Source organism: Rhopalosiphum padi, chromosome 3, assembly GCF_020882245.1.
Source record: "Rhopalosiphum padi isolate XX-2018 chromosome 3, ASM2088224v1, whole genome shotgun sequence".
Lineage (NCBI taxonomy): Eukaryota > Metazoa > Arthropoda > Insecta > Hemiptera > Aphididae > Rhopalosiphum > Rhopalosiphum padi.
In genome coordinates, this window is record NC_083599.1 from 50,937,319 (window position 1) to 50,959,723 (window position 22,405).

General features: G+C 32.7%; 1 protein-coding gene across 1 annotated transcript in view; it reads left to right on the forward strand.

Moving 5' to 3' along the window:
• Nucleotides 1-22,405, forward strand: part of LOC132924072 (ETS-like protein pointed) — a 54,429-nt gene that overhangs the window by 18,494 nt on the left and 13,530 nt on the right. The window contains exons 4-6 of the mRNA XM_060988154.1: nucleotides 9,184-9,345; nucleotides 13,559-14,038; nucleotides 16,225-16,503. Coding sequence (XP_060844137.1) covers nucleotides 9,184-9,345; nucleotides 13,559-14,038; nucleotides 16,225-16,503 — 921 coding nt within the window. The remainder of the gene's footprint in view (nucleotides 1-9,183; nucleotides 9,346-13,558; nucleotides 14,039-16,224; nucleotides 16,504-22,405) is intronic.

Sequence of the window (22,405 nt, forward strand, 5' to 3'; positions counted from 1 at the left end):
TGTAGTAAAGTATAAAATGTGTCGAAATTATCGCATTTTTACCGCGTTCGTTTTCTTATTTATGGCTTTAAATACACAGTAGTGACGAATAGCAGTTGATAGATTGATTGATTTTTTTTACTCGTAAACGAAAAACTAAAAGTTCGAATATCGTCGAAAAAAACAGCACTCGCAAAACGGTCATTACGAAACATAAATAATTATATTTTATCCATGTATATGGAAATTAGGCACACAATTATAACCCAATCTAGCAGCCCAAATAAGACTTAAGCCATAGGTCAAAATACCGTAACGTGCGAATGAGTTACATGTATAGTTTTGGTTGTATATACGCATCATTAGCGGTCGTTTGCCGTCATGTCCACGTGACAGGTTTCTAAATCCGCGATGTACCTACCCACGTAAAAATCAAAATTTTAATATTACAATATCGTTGTAACCGCCGTGTTGTATTGTCCGTGTTCCCGAATGACGCGCGTACTGTGACGACGACGACATAGTGCTGCCATCTATCAGACTTTGCGCCACATATGCGCGCAACGCTGCCTATCAGTTTGTTTTCTGTCCGTGTCTCGGTATCTGGTTAAGCGTTTACTACGCAGATGGCGCCCGTCTATTTAGGTCCGGCAATCGGGTTGCGCTATATTCACATAGGTACCTTATATTTTATTTCGTTCTCGCGAGACCCGTAACGTATCTATCAAACGAGTCCGTTGTCGGACGATCCGCGAAATCGGCCCGACTTTGTCCCTACAAACCGATCCGTCGAAACCGCGTTTTTTTCGGATTACAAATACATTTACAATATTACACTCACCTAACTCCGTGCACCGTACTACGATATTGACGGTATACTATAATGACAAATCGTAGCACACGATGCGCTCATTGACATGCGTAATGGCAGCGACCGACTATATGCATTACATATACACAGTGACTAACCATAATATATTATAATCGTATATATACGAGGTTTGCGCAGATATATAATATTCACTAATAGTGACGTGCCGAGAATAACGACGGATAGCGTTTTTATATTGTTATTGACCATTTCCTGTCGGGGCTACGTAATAAACATACATACATCGGGCAACATGTTTGTGTGCCCGGGCAGCGACGTTACAATAAGCACGGCAACCAGCGTTCGTGCCTAAACCTCCGTATTGAAATTTATGAACTGTCGTCCCTATTATGTGTAGTATATTATACCGATCGACGATTGTTGTTATTAATGACAAACGTACGCGTCGACGTAAATATTATATACCTATTGTATTTAATATTGTATTGTGACAAACCATTCAGCGAGTGTATACAATACACTATAGTACGTATCGATAAAATATATATAATAACATTTGTGAAAAACCGTTTCGCGCAAAAAAGATTATCACTCGGACTCGCATATAGACGCCGGTATTTGAGAAATCAAATTTTTGTTATACATCGTGTATAAGATAGTACAGATATGACGACGGCAATATGTCTATGACTGTGCCGTATCTAGCGGTTTTTTTTTTATTTTTTTTTACATCGCTCACATAAAAAGTTACTCGATTTTGAAAAACTATATGGTTTTCAAAACAATAATAACACTATGTTTTTTTTTTTTTTTTTAATAAAATTAATTAAATGAAAACCCTATAACGGCTATAACGCAGTAAATATACTGTATGTGTACATTTCGTTTTTTAACTGTGACTGAAACGCAAATAATTGTTTTACGCGCGAAACCATTTTTCTATACATTATAATCTCATAATTATTGCGCAACAACTAACAATGGTTCTGACATGGTACTACTTTTAAATTAGGTTCATACTTTAAAATAGTATTTACATATTGTATTGAAGATTTGAAGTTAATTTTTTGTCAACATTTAATTAAAATTGTCGATATCAAGCCTCTCAAATAGTGTGTATGTAGTGTGAGGCATTTTCTTAGGACGTTTAATGCCCTCTTAATAATTTATTGTAACGGTATATTATATTAAAGCAATTTAATGAACCTCAATAGGTATTTAGTATACCTAAATAGAACTAAACATAGTACATAGATTATCTTGAAAATACAGTTAAATTATATTTTAGTAGTTAATCAGTGTCGTATGTTTCAGCATTGTTCGTATAATAATAAATTTCGATTTAGAATGTGTTTCTTTTTTACAGGAGAAACCATATTAGTCAAGCATAATAGATTTACATTTAGAGTAAATAGTGAAATGTAGAAAAGAATAGTGGTCCTTAGGACACATCTGTCTCCTTATATCGTTTAAGGCTGTTTAGTACGACAAAAAAACTATTGTATATTTGTATATCATACTATATTAATATTTAAAAGAAATAGCAATAATGGCATATAATTAAAGTTTACAAATGTAATATTAAAAATGTCCAATAAAAACCACTATTATTTACTTAAACTATTATCTTTGATATTTTCGTATTTTTATTTCAACGTTTTACCATAAAACCCACAGAAGACCATTTATGGATATGTATTCATCCTAATTAACTTCAGAAGTACAGTCTAGATTAACTGTAAAGTACCTATACTATAGCGACTGCCTATTATGGTAAATTCGTAAATATATAATAATTATAATTTGTAATACTTACAGGGTATAATCAGCTGAACAAAATCAAAAATAAATCGGAGTACTAGATCAATTATAAAGTTTTACTGTTCAATTAACTTTACAGTTTACCTTATATATTTCTAACAGCTAGAGGTACTGCACAAAATGTGGGTCCACTACTTTGCTCTTCTAAACTTTAAATACTTAAAAAATAACTTGAGAGTTATAAATTATTAATTAGGCATTTATTCGAAATTTTATTTTTATAAATATCAAAATGCGTACTATATCTACTCCTATATATATAGGATATTTTTTTTGTGTTTTGTAATAGCTTATATATGTTTAAAAAATATTTCTTGAAATAAATGATTTTTGAGATAGTGAGTGTTAACTCTTAAAATACACCCTTCAGTTGCATCAAAAAGAGTTATTTTAATCATAATACTTATTATTGCTTAATTATATCCTATATATATATATATCGATTTAAATCATTAATTAAAAAAAAAATAACGAAAAGCAACACGAAACATATTTTTTCACGATTTAAGATATATTATGTTTATTTTCCCATAAATACGTATCAATCTAACAGTAGTCACGCAAAGCTATATCTATACGATGCTGCACCTTATCATTGAATTTATATAATTTAAAATAAATACAGTATAGGTATAATATGCTAATATTATATTTCTCGTATATATACTAATGCATAGTATATGTTTCTGATTCATCGCCAAATTGGTACACAGGTTTTTTCTCGTTAATTTACATATACAAATATACACGTTGAATTTACTGCGATTCGCGGCAAATAATACGCATAGATGCGCGCATAGTTACAATAGGCGTTTTATTGAATTTGAATATTTTGTTATTTTTTTTTTGTCCGACGTTCCCACGATTGCGAGCACCTGCAGCAGTTCTATTTATTCCCCCCCAGTGTAATTACGGCTTCATCGTTACATTATTTTATGGCCGCCCATGTGCACAAACACCAACAGTGAACAAACTATCTTTATCTATTCGTTGTTGTTTTGTGACGACTGTGAGTGGGCGAGTGGATGATACGGTCTAATGGTCACTGTAGCACAGGTATTATATAGATGTATACAACCATCCAGCCAAGCTTGAAAGTATGGTAAAAAGCGTTCATAGTTGATTTAATAATGTTTCCACTTGGAAATTTAAAACAACTATAAATATTCAGTAGAATATAAAATAAGTACTTGATAATTTTTTTTCCATAAAATATTATATAATACTTTAAATCTATTACGTATTGTACGTTATAAGTTATTACGTTGGTTAAATATATTTTCTTAGTTTCTACTATTCGTACAATAATATTTTACACTTATCACATAAAAACTATAGTTATTTAAACAATGAGTTCATTTTATGACATATTATATTATGCTGGTTAACAAATTATGTCAATGGCAAAATAAAATAGGAACGGTTATTGTATATTATTAAAATCGTGTCGAATTGGGAAAAATATTGTTTTAAAAATATGCTTAGACTTTAGAAACGGTTTGAGAAAAAAAATTATCGTTAGGTATTTTAAATACTTAATAAAAGTCCTTCGAGTAAACACTGTCTTGTGTGATATTACACTAATGCAATAAATGAATAATTTCTGTTAACCTTTAGCACCTGTTGACTAGTAGCGGTCAAGCGACACGCAATTATGCCTAGTGTGCGTGTGAATATAGGGTGCTGAGAAAAAGCCCATGTCTAGCAAATTAATATTATTAGTATCTACCTATACTTCACATATATACAAAACAGGTGGTTGTTAAATGTTAATCATAAGAGGGGAGTATTATTGATGTATTTTCCCACACTATAATAGTACATTTTGGATGATTTACGTAGGGTTGTCACACTGTTTCGGTTTTATTTTAAAATTATAAATTCTAATTAAAGATGTTATTTATTTTATAGTAAATTTTAGGCAATAAAATATTCATGTTTATTTATCAAAAATTTTCTAAAAAGCTATTTGAAGACATTATTGTATTCTATACGTTTAGTTTGTATACCTGTTATGTTTTACATCACCTCTAAAATATACTAATTTAGATATATTAAATTTATTTAAACATGAAAAATCGATTTTTTTTAAAATTAATTAGTATCTTAAAATTTAAATTACGTGTAAAGCATTCTTATATACAACACTTTAAAAGTTGACAAACTTGCTGAGTTGGATACATCATAATATGGCGACAGGCGTAGTTAAATTTTCTTTAATAGATAAACTCGTATATTATAAAGTAGATACAAACTATACCGAATTTCGTAACCAGTCCAAATAAACACATGCAACAGTTTCAGAAAAATAAGCATTGGTATAATAACGAATACGACGACTATGTCGATGTTGACCCGGAATTAAAGACCTGTAAGTGAACATTACTATTCGACTATTTATTATTGTAATGTATGCACGTCCTGGAGGTGACACCAACGAATGAGCTAAGTAAGCGAGTCGAATTACGTTTTTATATTTTATTTATGATTCTAACTGTTAGAATCTAACATTATCTACGTCCTTATTTTCAAGCGTTTATAATAATAATACATTATTCTCTAACAACACAAAAAAAAAATTACTAGTGAAATGATTATAATATGTTGAATGTTAATTAATTATGATTATGATAATTTTTATACTTCATTATTTTAAACATTAATTACATCTTTGTTAATAATAATTATTAAGAGTATCAATGAACGTAATATTCATAATAATATTAAACGTATATAATTAATAAGGCATTTATTTTTTATAATATTATGCATTACGTTACAACAACATGACCAAAAAATAAAGTGCAATAATGAAGTACACCACATTTTTATTTTTATTATCATATTATGTTAAGTAGGTAAGGCGATGTTTACATTTCTCGGAATATATTTTTTTTTTTTACGATTTCCTCGAAAAATACTGGGAAATTCTAAATAAATAATCAAACAGATAGAAAAATCAAGTTACTGTAGTAAGTGCTGCACTGCTGCGTAACCTATTTCACTGTTCAGAAAGTATTTTTCCAAATGAGATGACAAAAAAAAAACACCAAACAAAATAAAAATGCATGTCATTGTATAATACCGATAATACTGTACCTATTATAATAGTTCCCTCGCATCATCACAGTTCAGAATCTAAATTCTAAAACTATAGCGTCCTATAACGTAGGAAATTTATAAACGAATTAGTTTGTTGCTACCAGCAGAAGTATATAGACTTGAACTTTTCATCTGGGTTCGCCGTTACTCAATTTCTGTTGTTAAACAACACTTTAATATATTATACTCGTGATATTGCCCTCTAGAACCCGCGCGGCTCGACCCCACTGGACTATTTACTTATATTTTTAAATGTCTTAATCAACCATCCACGGTGACCTTTTTTTTCCTTCTCTTAGTACGTATTTATTAATCACAGTGTGTGGGTCGTGACCCGCATCATCGTCCTATACATTATTCGTTCATCTATTTATTACTTGTAAATTACTTAATCTGCCACCGCTCCTGAATATACCGTCGTCGACAAGTGCTGAAGTGCCGTACATTATGACTAGATGAATTCGTCGTAATTCATATAGATTGACTGTCGGTAGTCACATGTTCACATGATAATATTATTATTAATTATTATATAAAGCGTATATATTACAGTCCTGTTTAACTTATATATACTTAGTGTGAAATGTATATGATGAGAATATATTAAAAAAACACATGCACGACGAGCTATTCGGTTCACTTTTTATTTTTTTAATACACATATTAGTGAAACTCCTTAGGATCTCAATAATTAACGAAGGTTATTACTTATTATAATAGATATATACTTTTTATTGTTTACATTGAATTCCGGTATTAATTATTAATGTTAATATACATTGAAAGAAAGAAACACGAGAAAATGTTTGAATAGAATTTATGTTTACACGGACAGTTACCTACTCTAAAAGTAAATTGCGTATTATTGTAATGGATGATGTATATATATATATATATATTATATAGGTTGTTGGGTTTTGTATATTATACGCTCGTGTTTATTGTTGTCTCGCAAGAAAATGTGCATAAGTACACCTATTATCCATTGTCAAACTGCAACAGGGAGAAAGGGATAGATCACGCAGTGACAGGTAACACGCTTGCACACGTCTCAATTGCATCAGCATCGAACATCGGCTTATAATATATTATAGTGTACTCCTACTTTATTTACCACCATTATTGGTTCATCTTTGCGGTCCAATCGTAATTTTATATGCATTTAACCTTATGCAGTACAATATTATACGTCATTATAATATAGCCGTATATTTTGCATTTACCACATACTATAGCTTCTCTTCTATATAATTTATGTTATACACTGTATATTATTAAGTATATCTATGAGGACATTTGTATTATCTTTATCAATCATCAGTGATGCTTGAAATCCAAATTTGTTTAAAAGTGTGTCCATCGACCGCACGCAATGCCTCAGCCTAGTACCTAATATACTAAAGATGAGGTACATTATAACGTAGTGTTTATGTATTATGGGTTCATACAATTCAGTTTTACGTAAAACATTCCCGTAAAAATATTCTTCATTTAATTTAATTAATAACAAGAATAAAACAGTTTATTTGCAACGTAATATTATTTTATTGTTATGACTTATGATTAAGTTTAAATGCTACTGTCCGGCTGTAATGAGAGTGAAATATTATGTTTTATTGTTTCTTTAATCCTTTCTTATAGTTATTCACATAATTATAATTTATAGCAGGTATACAAAGCTAAGAATTGATTATTATATTTTATATTTTTTAGAAAAAAAATAAAGAAAAATCGTTCAACTTAAATTTAATTTAAATACAAAGATAATAAGCATATTTATCTAAAAAGAAATTCAAATAATCATTGTAATGTATGTATAATACGAGACCACGGAACGTGGGTATATTTTTAATTTTAATAATTGTACATATAATTGTAAAATTTGTTCATATTTCAGAATCACAAATGATTTGTCCATTATTCGTGATTATCATTATTATAGCATTTCATAATATTTTGTGACTTTGGAAAAATAAATTAACCAAGTAAAATTAGTCGTAATATATAAAATCGACATAAATGTTTACGTCCCTATACTATGATAACATTTCTTCGTATCTAAATAACGTGAGTATGGAGTTGTACGGTTATTTTACATCGCGGTAAATGGCATTGCAGTAGGAGTTTTAACTAGTTAACAAAAGTCCAATAAAAAGGCTGCTGCTGTAATTTTTGTTACAATACCTTGCCATTTATTGTTGTAATATTAGTAATGTGGCTATAGAGTAGTTGACTCGTTACGATCCCTGTTACTTAATATTTAATAACGTAATAAATTGTTAGCTGAGTGAATAGTAAAATGAATGAAACTTAAAACGAACAAAATTGGTCGTCCATTCAATTAAAACTTTTATACAAATAAATGGCTAAAATGTTTAGAATGTTCAATAGGTACGAGAGGTACCTTATAATAGTATAAAAATATTAATTATTATAATTTATAACAATATTATGATAATAAATTTAATTTATTTTAACTACTATTATATATTATAACTATAATTATAACTGATCTAGGTTTTGTTTACTGTCTTATGCCATTCCTATTACGCATGTTGGAAAAACCTGCTATCAAAACATAAGTTTTGATAAGTGTGAGTCTACTAATATTAAACTAACTAGTCTCCCTTGAAGGGCCTTCGCCGTTTGTTTGTTAGCCAATAATATTAGAATACAGTTTTGTTATATGAGGACCCAACTACAATTAATTATATTATTATATCTACATGAGTGAGTCCACACATTTTTAAATCTGTGTTAGTTGTGTTTTAAGATTTTAATTTCTTACTTGTATATAATATTCGCTGGTCTTCAGCATATTACGTAATTTAGATACAAATCGTAGACGTATTGCTAATATGAATATTTTGGCAGAGCTATATCGTGTATAAATTTATACACCTTACATACTCTCAAAAATCCCTTTCAAAGTTCTTGTCTGTTTTATCGTTACATATTATACTTCCTTTGTTGCTTCCTACTTTCTCGAAAAATTATGGTTTAAATGAACCACTAAGCCGTCATAAATGTTATTGTAAATACTTCTGTATTTTTAAAATGTTATTATATGGGTATTTAATCATAAAAATGTTATATTTGTTATTGTTACTAATGTATAGTCATATTATGTTCTCACAATTTATATTTCAAATAAAAGATTTATATTTTAATGTACTAAAAGTAAATTGGGCCAAAGCCCGTATTGTGTCGTTGAATAAATAAAATAAGTTAATCACAAATATGATTTACATAATTTTATTTTATTACGTATCATATACATTATGATTCACTTATTTTTAATTCATCGTTTATTATCCCTCTCTATTTATTAGAAGATTGTTGTAATATTGATAGTTATAGATAGTTATAGATTGTTATTAATTAATTATTCGCATTACAATAATTAATCAATTGTTGAATACATAATTTATATAAAAATTTTTGTTTAGATCAAACCCCGTCAGCGGTAAACACCAACAGCACAAATAGTGCTGGTGGACAATTGGTTCCACCACCTCTAACACCTGGTACAAATAAGAAAATGACCGAAGCCTTGCAAGCTACATTCGCATCTTGGGAAAAAGAACGACATAAGTTGAATGTCCCAAAAGGTAATGAATATTTAAATCTTTAGTAAACTGTAATGTATTAAAATATTTAATTCATATGAACTATATCAGAATAGTTAATTAATGATTATATATTCAAGTTTAAGTAAATTGATTTATTGTATGACTTTCAATGATAGATGTGTAAAACTACACATGAAAATGATTTTATAATTTTTTATGTCATTGAAAAAATACTGAAGAGACCCCTTAAAAAAAAATAAAAACGTATTTACGTATTACCTAGAAGTCTCATGATATAATCTCATGATCAAAAGCTACACTATTATAAAATCATTAGCTTCCTTACAAAACGCACCAAATTACATTATTCTTATCTCAGCTATAAATATATTACTACAAATAAGATAGATTTTTTTAAGTTATTGTAATTGTTTAGATTCTGAGCAATGCTAAGAGTATTTTCTGGTTTTGCAACGATGTTTTTTGTGTGCATTTAACATTATGTTTTTATGTAGAGAATCTTCAATTTTAATGTGATTCTTGGTAAACAATTTTATCATTAGTACCTATAGAGCGTGTAATAAAAAATTGGAAAATCCCACTACTTTACCTTATAATTAAAAAGAAACTAATAAAAAAACTGGGGGAAATCAGTGTATATATATATATTATATATATGTAGTTATACACATTCACTTTTCGACTAAATCTATTTTTTATTTAGTCATTTAAAAAACGGATACTTGATGATATTTTCGTCAAATATGTAAATTAGTATTTTTTAGACATGACATTATTTTCAAAATATTTCTGCTGCTATTCTAATCTTAAATCTTTGATTTTTTTCTTAGCTATATTTTTCAGTTCACAAATTATTGTTTCTATTGATAAGAAAGTTTAGAAATGTAATGTAACTTTCAGTAAAATTTCTCATAAGTTGGTTTTATAGAAAATTTAAAATATCAAAAATAATTAAGACTTCATTTTTTATGAGTGTTTAAAGTTCAACTAACATTTTCATTTTTAATACGTTTAATGATGCTTGAAAATGAATAACAAAGTTCTCATATCAAAGCATTTCTTATAGAAATTCAAAATTCATTTATGTCGTTTGCAATGATTTTTATTTATTATTGAAATTAAATTTATCGTATCCTTACTTACTCGAGGTATAGGTACATTTGAAACTTATATATATATATATATAGCATATTCGAGTTCTCCATTTTGAATTTTAATTTGAAGTATATATAATATTTAAGTTTTATTTTTAAATTATAAACTTATAGTTATAGCACACGCCATGTAAAATGTATTTCATGCATAAAATATTGACGTGTCTTCTATTATGCTATATCATTCGCAAATAATGGATTCACATTAATTAAAATAATATATTATTAACATTAAGAACTTTATACTGCAGACATGTATGTTATCTAAATTATGTAATATTAAAAATAATATAACCTACTCCATGTTTATGTATTCAATTGTATTAGATTTTCCACAAACTTGATTTTATTTTTGAGTGTTTTTCTTGGTTGAGTGATTTATTTTAGTTGATGGACCGTGAATTACAATCTACGCAATTGCGCTCTACATAAATGATCCCATTTTCTTCTATCACTTACAAAACGAATCACATTTTTAAGTTATAATTGATCTAAATACATATGATATTTAATTCAATTATATATCATATAAATTTATTATTTATTAATTTATAATAATATAGTTAGACACTTAGACCATCTTTACTGTTTAAAACATATTATATACATTTTTATTAAACGCGATTATTTAAAGTGTTTACCCTGCGTTTATATAGGTATCTTATATATATATTACTTAATATTATGGAAACTTATGTTCCCACAACGGAGTCATAGCCACCGTCGGTGATAATATTATGCATAATATTCTATTATAAATAGGTACTGTCAATATCCAAGTGTGACTACAAACCATAGTATATATATACGTCACTGTATGTTTTTTTTTTAGATTTCTCTTGAACCCAAACGTATAGATAGATTTAAGTTTGTACATTGTATAAATATATGACAATTATTGCCTTCGTATATTGGGTGCGGTTCAAACAAACAAGAGGTGTGAATGTGTGTGTGTGTGTGTATGTGTGCGTGTATGGTTAATTACGCCATCATCATTGCCGTAGTCGTGTAGAGTATAGCGTGTGAACTTGACTCTAGTAAGTGTAAATTTTGTAGAAAAATAATATACATTTGCCGGACCCCATAATGTCCGTGGTTCCCACGGCGGAATTGGCGTCGGCCCGCGGCGAACGGCTTACACACATCGTCGCTACTACCAATATTGAACTTTCAAAATGTATAACATTCCGTTATCGTTGTGTTCGTCTTCGTACGAAATCAATCGTTTAGGTTTTCGACCGCTTCCTACATGAGATAATAATATAAAGTATAAACGGTGTATGGTAAATATGCATTACACCGCGATATACAATCATTTTACAAAATATACGAATCGTATATTTAATGTATAATACGATTATAAAAAGATCGTGCCGAGTCCACTACACCCGCGAAGCTCAAAATACATCGTAATGCCAGCAAGCATTAGTTGTTCCGACAAACACCGTGGAAAATAATATATATTTATATCATTTTGTATTATGTACACAAAATGGTTTATGTATCTTGTGCGTTCTTCAGTAACAAGAAGAATAGAGCTTATTTTTTATTTTCTTAGAATAATTACGTTCGATAAAGAATCTAAAACGATATAGCGTATATACATATAATTTTATTGTATTTATACCGCGTACATACCTATATATATATATATATTATATATTTTCGTTTTTACATAACATGCAGAGGGAAAGCGTAACGACCATTGCCGATACGCACCACGAGTATGGTGGCGGCTATATTATAGTTTTTATTATGTGAAAATGATTGTGGAAGCGTCAGACACCACCGCCGCGTGTCTATATAATAATATGTAATAATATAGAATATACTGCGTATATATGGGACGGCCACTGGCAGTGGCCCACTGCAGAGGGCTGAATATGCGTATCTCGAGGGGTTATTGCGCGCGTACATCGGTTAAATTATTATTATTATTGCTGCTATTAGAGGGTGGTAATAGTTGCTTTTGTTTTGACGATTTTTTTTTTATATATCAATTATTATTATCATTCATTATATATAATAAAATACTTCATCTATCGTTTCATTTACTTACTGTAACACAGTAATTTGATATTAAGTATTCATATTTCGTTAGAAAAATAAGTAAATAATATATCAAATTTATATGATCCCGTTTTGTTTTACGTATAAATAAATGGTCGCTATAATTATCACAATAACTCGAACCGTCACCCTATGAAGAGAAATGCGAATAGCTGTTCTGGTTTTGTTTGTATGTATATTATGGACATTTACAACGAATTTCGCATCGACGATGTACAGACAGTATTAGACAGAATTTACAGTTATAAAATAAATAAGTCATATAGATAGGTATATCATCTGTATCGTAAATGTTTGGGTATTTATATGGTTCAATATACATAATAATAACGTGATATTCATTGTGGTACTTCTAATGATACTTTCTCATATGCGCATTTGTCATTTTTCGTGAAGACAATATTATTATTTATTTTTGAATTAATTATAATTTAAATAATTACATTATATTGATGTTTTTTTATTTCGTTTAATTTGGACAAACCATGTGCAGCTATACCTTTCGTTATCCTTTCGAGTTGTAAACACGAGACAAGCCGATTCACTATCGTGTTGTTTTATCTTTAAATGCAGTTTCGAGTTTAACGATAAAAATTATTCTGCAGATTAGAAATCACTACCCCATTTGGTCGAAGTCACCTTATAAAATGGTCTAAGGTTCTCATATTATAAGCGGACAAGTGACAGACTGACAGCGTTATATAATGTTCTCAAACAATATGCATATATATATAATCATCAATTCATAAGTAACAGTCAAAGACGAAATCTCTATAGTATAAAACAATATATAGATTATAGGTGGTATAATTTTAGATCAAAACATAATTTAATTTTAATTTTAATAAATCGGATATGTTCTGCAACAGTTCTCATCGTAAAATGTGAGTACTATTGGTCGATATTATCATTCGCTATACGGATCGGTTTTATTTTGCAAAAAGTACAAAATATAATCATTACAAACTTTTAGTATCACTATATTAACGTTTTTTTTTTTTTTGTAGATCCCAGGCTGTGGACTGAGGCGCAGGCCGCGCATTGGTTCTGGTGGGCTTACCGCGAGTTCTCGGTACCCGAACCGCCGCCGACGCCGTTGCTGCGTCGCGTTGTGTGCGGCACGTCTCAATTCCAGAAATTCACCACGGCCAGTCCCAACACCACGATCATGGGCCGCAGCAGTCAAATGATCAGGGAACGCGTCCGGCGCGGTCGCCGCCGCCTCCGCAGCAGCGGCAACTGCAACGGTGGCAGCAAGTCGCCGGGCAGCAGCAACGACGACGACGACAATGATCCGGACAAGGAGCTGGACGACGGCGACGACGAACCGTTCGAGGAGCTGGTGTCATCGTCGAGCGGCGGTAACCGACCGCTGTACGCCCGGAAGGGCAGACACTTGTGCAATATGGGACGCGAACGTTTCGTGGCCGAGGCGCCGCCGTTTTTGGGCGACATCCTCTGGGAACATCTCGAAATGATGCAAAAAGGTGAGTGATTTCCGTCGTTTAACCTTTCTATTAGGCTCTGCGCACCCCTCCTGCACCACTTAACGATAATATTATAGTATAATAATCCCGATTTCTGGGGCAATGCGTATATAACTGCGACAATAATCGATTGCGGGTCGCGTCGCGGATCTATTATGCTTACAACAGTATTATAATACGTGCGGCGTGGTGTTAATATATAAACATTATTGTGACTGGTATTAAATAAATGTTATCCGAAATATTATATTATTGTATATAAAGCAGTGTCGTGCGAACCAAACGACAAAAATTCCTCGTGTCTGCAGTGCCGTAGTTCCGGTCATCGCATTTTAATATATACACTGAATACTGAAAGTGGTTGCTCGTACACAATCATAATTTAAACATAATATACGTGTAACAATAATATATAGGCTATTGTTTAGACGATAAAAAAAAATATAATAAAAAACATTATTTCGTGCAATCCGAACGTGCATGATGTGTATGAAGAAAAAAATCATAAATTTATTACAACCAACCACATATTAATATAATTATAATAATAAATAAAATTATATTATAAAATGTTATTATAGTTATTACATATAAATATATAATATATAAATATTACATTCGGGGCGGATGATGTAACGAATTTACGATATCGCGGTTGCGTGGGATACATACCCATATATATATCATATGTATGTATGTATGTGCGTTTGTGTGTGTGTGTGTGTGTGTGTGTGTGTGTGTGTGTGTGTGTGTGTGTGTGTGTGTGTGTGTGTGTGTGTGTGTGTGTGTGTGTGTGTGTGTGTGTGTGTGTGTGTGTGTGTGTATGAGTGTGAGTGTGTGTGAGTATATCAAACCGAAACGACGCGAATATCCAATATTATCTATAACATATAATACCCGAAAGAAGAGTGCGTATATAATATAATAATACGCCGATTAGGAAACGAGATGCGATTATTGTATACATAATATGTATACGGTTAACACACGTGCCGGGCATGGTAAACTGACATGACAGGGTTCGTAGATAAAACCACTACCGCATACCGACGGAGAACGTTACTGTAAGGCCGATAAATAAACGATACCGATGATACTATAATAATATATATTGTATGCTGTAGCTATACTATATAGCTGTCACACTGTAAATTTTATATTATAATATGTTGTAATAATATCTGAAGATAAATATTGCAATATGCGGTATACGCGTCGTTATATATTTTTATGTGAGAAGAGTTATCAGTTTTGTGTTAATACATTATTCAGTTACAACCGTGTCGGAGTGATAAAAAAAATAAAAATTGTTATAATATTTTATATTATACATTTGGATAAACCACCATCACACTATAAGAAAAAAATTAGATGCAATTTGCGTCTCGCGACCGTCCGACCCGTACAGTCAGTGTAGTTAAACTGACTCAACTATAATAATATCGTTACGACCACTAGCTGGATAAAACAGGAACAAAAAAAAAAAAAAAAATAGTGTTTATCCGGCGGGATACGTATGCGGTGCAAGCTCAGTGGCCATCCGCGGCCTTGCCTTGCTATAGAAGGGGGCTAGCCCAAGGCTGTTCTGTTGTAATAAGCAGGATATCCTTTGACCGCTATCATCCTTTTAGCAAAACGGCCACAACGCTTTGCCACCACCGTTGGTGTGACGTAGTTTCGGTGTTGTATCGTGAGCAGGATATCCTTTGAATGTAAACAAACCTATATGGCGGCTATATATTTATATACTAAGTCTGTGATGGTGGTTGGTATTTATAAATGTGACGTAGCAGACAGGATATCCTTTGAATGTAAACACTGCACTGTGTCGTGGTCGTGACGTAAAAATGTGCGCCGACGATGACCTACATATTATATAATACGCACGTGTATAATTGAATATCGTTAACCCTTAAAAACGGTGGTGTGCTGAACATTATATAGTTTTAAGGAAAATGCAATGAAATAATATATATACATCATATATTTACGAGATAGATGTTGTAGATGCCGCGCTATAATCCGCTCGATATGCCATGCCTAATATGAAAATAAATAATTATGTTAACATCTTAATCAATGTATAATATATTATGTACCCCATTCATCATAAGTCATAACCAATAGAAACTTATATATTATTCTTAGGAACGTATAAAAATTATTTTTGATTTATATTTTTGCAGACGTCGATAGGGCTGCATCGATACCCATGTTCGGCGGTGGCAATCAACATTTATCGTCGTTACACAACACTAGTGGCAATAGCAATAATTCAAATTTCTATCACGAAAATTTCGTACAACACCAACAACACAGACATCAAGTGGACGACAACAGTGGTTTATTCTCTTCCTATCCTGTACCGGCTGCATCCGAACCGCAGCATATCCGGTTGCAATCGCCACCACACCGACTGAACCATCGTAATCGCAATCTCCATCATAACCAACAATACGAAACAGGTACGTTATTGCCGTTACTATAATCCCGTGTATAGGTAAACATTTATTATTATTTCCAATATATCTCATCTTATTCTTCAGTCGAATTGGAGGATTATACATATACCTTTATATTATATATATATATATATAAGTGTGTGTGTGTGTGTGTGTGTGTGTGTGTATGTGTAAATCTTATTATTATTATTATTATTATTATTATATATATTATATAGACTTCGAGTGTGGACCACATAACGCACATCAAGGGTAGTTATTAGCTATTGCACTTATACTGTCGTCGACGACGTCATCGCGTTATTTTATTACCATAATAATAATATAGACAAGAAAGAGAAAAAAAACCGTATTGTTGCGCACTGTATATTATACATATTTATATTAAATATTAATTGGGCCAGTTTCGGCTTATAAACGGTATTTAACCGCGTAATGCCGGGCCCCATTTAATTTTATTTCGTTTTTATCGAGGGGACGGCTACTTACGGCGGCCACCCGCTGTTAGCAGCGTATAGACGAGCGATCACAATATTTATTACAGCCCTTGCCTCGCCACGGGAGCTCATCATGATATACCTGGCCGAACAGAACTGCAGACGAACACTTGACGATCATTATTACTATACGAACACAGTTATATCCACCGTTTCTATCATGTGCAAGAGCATCATCGAGACAGCAGTGTACAATATATAGATATTAGGCATTGTCATGATATACAATATTATGTATATCGCACTATATTATGTACGATGACATAGTGTGATCGAACGTGCGCTATTGTATTTACTGCGTATACACGTTTTCCGGGTATTATAAAGTTTCAATGCTCCTCAGCAGTAAAAGACAAACCTAACCTATATATATATATATATATGTCGCGACGTCTAAGGTAAACTTGAGCACGTGATAATATTATTGTACAACAAATTATTATACACCGAAAATGTTTTAAAATCCCATTTCTCTATAATACTTCTACTAGGTGGTTTATAGGTTCCTCCTCTTACATATACCTACCCGGTAGTTCCGGTTTTCTTAACGACTATATACCACCTACTAAAAAAAGTACAGCTGCCCCAGCTGCATGCTTTTGGCGCGCGCGCAAAAGAAAATATGAATGACACGCACAAAAGGGTGGCGTGTTATGGCACGCCCGTCCTTGTCGTCTTTGGTTTCAAGTTACTCGAGAATAAAAGCGGTACATGGCATAGCACGGGCTAAGAAGAACAAGACTCGCGCGTATATTACACGCCCACCGGATGTACAACAAGCAATACCACCTCCTCCTTCTTCTCCTCCTCTTAAAACTTGAATACAATAAATGAAGTTCCGATTATTCTTCTAGAGTACCTATACTCTATTATACTATAATAATATAAAACCAACGTCTATATATGTTTAGTAGTATAACAACACAAGAACCGTCATCAGCGTTACCAGCCTTGGTATATATTTGTATTATTAGTTATTATATATACCTATATACACATTTAGGTATTGCAGTTGTAATAGTGTAGTCTTGAATGGAAAAAAAAAACAATTAAGACGTGAAATTGTAAAAATATTATTGTTTAGTATTGGTACTATAACTATATATATATATATTATATTGGTTGAAATGCGTTTGAAATATGTATTTCGTAAATAAGTGATTAAATAATTATATAGCAACGTATAGACGCAAAATAAGTATATATATATATATATATATATATATATATGTGTGTGTGTCTTTTTTTAAATAAAAACATGATAGAACGTTATCGCCTTGTTATAACAATTCATACACATTTCCGGTATCTACTATTTTTTCTAAAATTGTGCATAATAATTTTTTTCTTGTTCAATATACACACTTATTGTAAGCTCATATGTGTGGTAATCTACTGTGTGGTGATTTACTAAACAATATAAACTTTACAATAAAAGTCGAAGTCTAATAATTTTAGAAAGGAAAAATGTATTTATGTATTCCGGTATTCGTGTAACATATTTAAGATTTTTAAAACGTAAAGTATTGTATTCTTTATAATTCTTAATATAATAGTATATTATGTTTATTACAGTGTATAGGTAATTGAGTTGAGTTCCGATTGATTTATTATGGAAAATATGTTCGAATATTTAATTTCAATATAGTCTAATTATGTCTGTAAAAATAGCCATCTGGCTAACATAATTAGATACCTTATTATACCTGCGCTCTATAAATAGGTTATATAATATTATAATATCTAGTTTTAATGTTGTTTTGCTCGTAAAGGACCTATATGTACTCGTAAATGCCTTTACGCTTAAATAAGTGTTGTAGTGTACCTATTCTACTAAACAAGCGACTTAAAGTGTGCACATTATCGTTATTAATGCCTAACGGATGTTATTATGCACATATGTATACGAATAATAAGATTATGGGGTGTATACGATGAGTTTTGTTAATTGAGCGTGCAGCGTATAGTACATAATATTTTACAGAGCTGATGCACATATAGCGCGCATATATAATACAATATATCACGATGAGTCTATAGATGTATATCGAAGTCGACGCGCGCGTAAATAGAAGTTAAATTATTATAATAAAACATATATATACTACAAATTTTGGGTGTCAAGACGATGGTTAGATACACATATTATACACTAACTGACCTCAAGTGAAATGGATACGACCGTAGTTATAGTAGTTTTCAACAATACAATACTATATATATTAATATAGTTGTCGCGCATTTAACTATAAATTATGGTCAAACATATATCACAAAAACTGTTATATAATACACGTTTTGCGCGTGTCGTCGTCTCATTATACCATATTTTACATATATATTATCGTTTATTATTCGTTAATTTTTTTTCTTTCAATAATCTGTTGACGGTCGTCATCGATAGACCGCGATAATATCTATTGACATAGACAGAAGATTGCTCGTCGTATCCTGCAAATATTCACAAATATCTTACGTTGGTATATACATATTATAATATGTGTATGCCGTCGTAACGCGCGTGTATTTGTCGTGTATTATAATATATTATATGTATCATTGTATTCGAAGAGTCGCCGTTTTTTTATTTCTGTTGGTCGGAACATTGGATCTCGGGAGTCTCTGAAAACGACCGTGACGCGGGGTAGGGTGGGGCGGTAGCGCGGAGGGTTCAGGCCCGCCCGCCGCCGACGTTTGCCTGCGCGCAGTGGGGATAAACGCGTATCGCCGGGCGCCGCGCGCGCACGCACTCCACCGCACGCCACTGCTAGAGTTGCGGCTCATTCGCTTCAGTACGGTTGTCGTGTCGCGGGGCGCATTGCGTGTCTGATCACTGTGTCTCGTCCGCGTTACCCATCCGGAAGAAACAGTAATCTATTTCGACATAATACTATCATCGTGTTTTCGTAGTCGGTCTTGGCCGTTTTTCATCACTTCTCGTTCTGGACGTCGTGACATTTTTTTTTTCCGGTTTTTCCCGAATCGCCGACGTCGACGACCGTGTTGAGTGATAATCTCTCGCCGAATCCGAAATTCGTTCTGCAGACAACCGATGCGCACGATATAACCACAGTATCACTTTTCATTCGGTTTGCGTCACGTCTCGTCTCGTCGTTTTTCGCACTCTCGGCATACACGTCGGACCACCGAGTCTCGTCTCATCACCGTCCCGTGCCGGCGGCCGACCGGCACATCACCCGACAAATGATGGTGCTACTACAACAACAGCACATCATCCAACAGCAGCACTCGGCGCACCACAGGAATCACCACCACCAGCAACAGCCCTTGGCGTCCTCGCCCACCCAATGCTGCGCGACCGCGGCCGGCTCATCTGCGTCTGGTAACGCAGCGCTGGACAACGCCGCCGGTTATTTCGATCTCGTGGTCACGGCGGCCGCGGCCGCTGCGTCGTCCACGTCCTATCACCACCAATACAACAGCCAAAACCATTACAACAACAACAACAACAACAACAACCTGGTGCTGCACCCGGCCGCGGCCGTGGTCGACGACATGGCCGTGTCCGTTCCGGGCAACCGACGGAGATATTTTCTAAAAAATGGTACTATATATATACTATATTTATATATAATATACTCGGTTAAGATTTGTTTTATCACCCGCTCTCGATACCGCGTTTATGGTAATAATATATGTTTGTACGTCTTAATGGACTTGGATATATAATTTGGGTATCTTCACGGAGGATAGAGAATGATTTTCCGTAACGGTATATAAGTACGCATTCTCGATTTGCCGCCGCGCACATTTAAATTCAAAAACATCGTATATGTCTATCTGTTCTGGACATTTTTTTGGATGTTGTTTACTAACTATATACACTGAATTGGCAAACGATAGAACATATCGCAAACTGCATGTGTGTGTGTACGTGTGCAAGTAAAAATATTATAACGATATTTTACTGTGCCGGTACAGTGACGTGCGTATATGTACCTAAATGTTGTACCTACTGTCGTGCTGTATTTATATACGACCAAAGACCGCCGCTTTTTTTCTCTCGTCTTCTGTTTTTTGTTGTTAAAGAACATGCGTGAAATTAATTGATAGCTAGTCTGTGTAATATATATACATGTACCTATACGCGCGCACGCACGTTAAATACACGGGTTGTTTTTTATATTCGACGGCTGTGGCTCGTGCCACCGAGACGACTGGTGTTGGCCACCTGTTAGATATACGACGTGTGGCAGAGTCGCCGTCGTCGCCGTCGTCGTAGTCTGGCTGCTGCTGGAGGACGATGCGATAGCAGCAGCTCGTAGCGTTTAAAAGCCACCTGCTGTCTCTCGGCAATACAGTCAGCCAGCCAGCCAGCCACTTATTAACGTTCTCTTGGCGAACGCCGAATTCTATATCTATAATCTAAGTATAGGAAATAGTTTCATTTGGCCAAATATACATCATATTATTCCGCATATTATATTATAATATATATATATATATACGCATATAGATTCAATCGGATTGCGGGCGATGCAAAAAGGCGTGTAAACGCGTGAGTTTTGTTCAACGCTCTTATTACGTTATATATACCTACGCATAATATGTATATGTAGAAAAGTTTTCTCGGAAAGGAATCGTCGCGTCTCGAAGAGGGCGACGATGGTATTATAGACAAGGGTAAAATGTAGTATACTGCTCGGATGGGTGCAGCAGGCGGAGGAGGGTTTCCGCAACGGAAACGGGAGCAACAAGCAGTCACAGGTGCGTCGCAATAACATAATATATAACATGGGGTGAAAGACGTTCTATGTTGAAATATATACTATAACGCACGAATATTTAAAAACGCATATTATATGTGTACGTATATACTTACCGAATAATACGACGCTATACCTTCATCTTTGTATTCTAAAACCACTATATTATATTAATTTACACTGTATAAAGTTGTAATGTTATAATAATATACAGCTACTACCACATGTGTTGTACAGTGTACAGTCATTATACTATATAACAAGACCTCTCCATAATACGTATATATATTAGTATATTTATAATGTATCGATTGTATTTTTACCTGTAACTACATGTTTATTATAATGTGTACAGCGTTCCTTTATATTGTGTCTGTTATATTGATAGGTAGTACAATAATACAAACGATTTATAACGAACGAGTGGCTTTACCGGACGACACCTATATGTTTCCACCCCATTTGTTGTACCATCTAACCGATATACCCACTGACCTTTTGTATCTATAGTGTTTATTATTATCTTGTTTTCATCATTATTGTTGGCGGAATATTTCGCACATTATATGGTCCGCCGACGAACATAAGATGAATACAATACGTATATTACAGGTATAGCTGCAGAGTAGCACGCACCACAATGCGTCGTCTACATACATTTTGGCCGGAAATGGTATAATT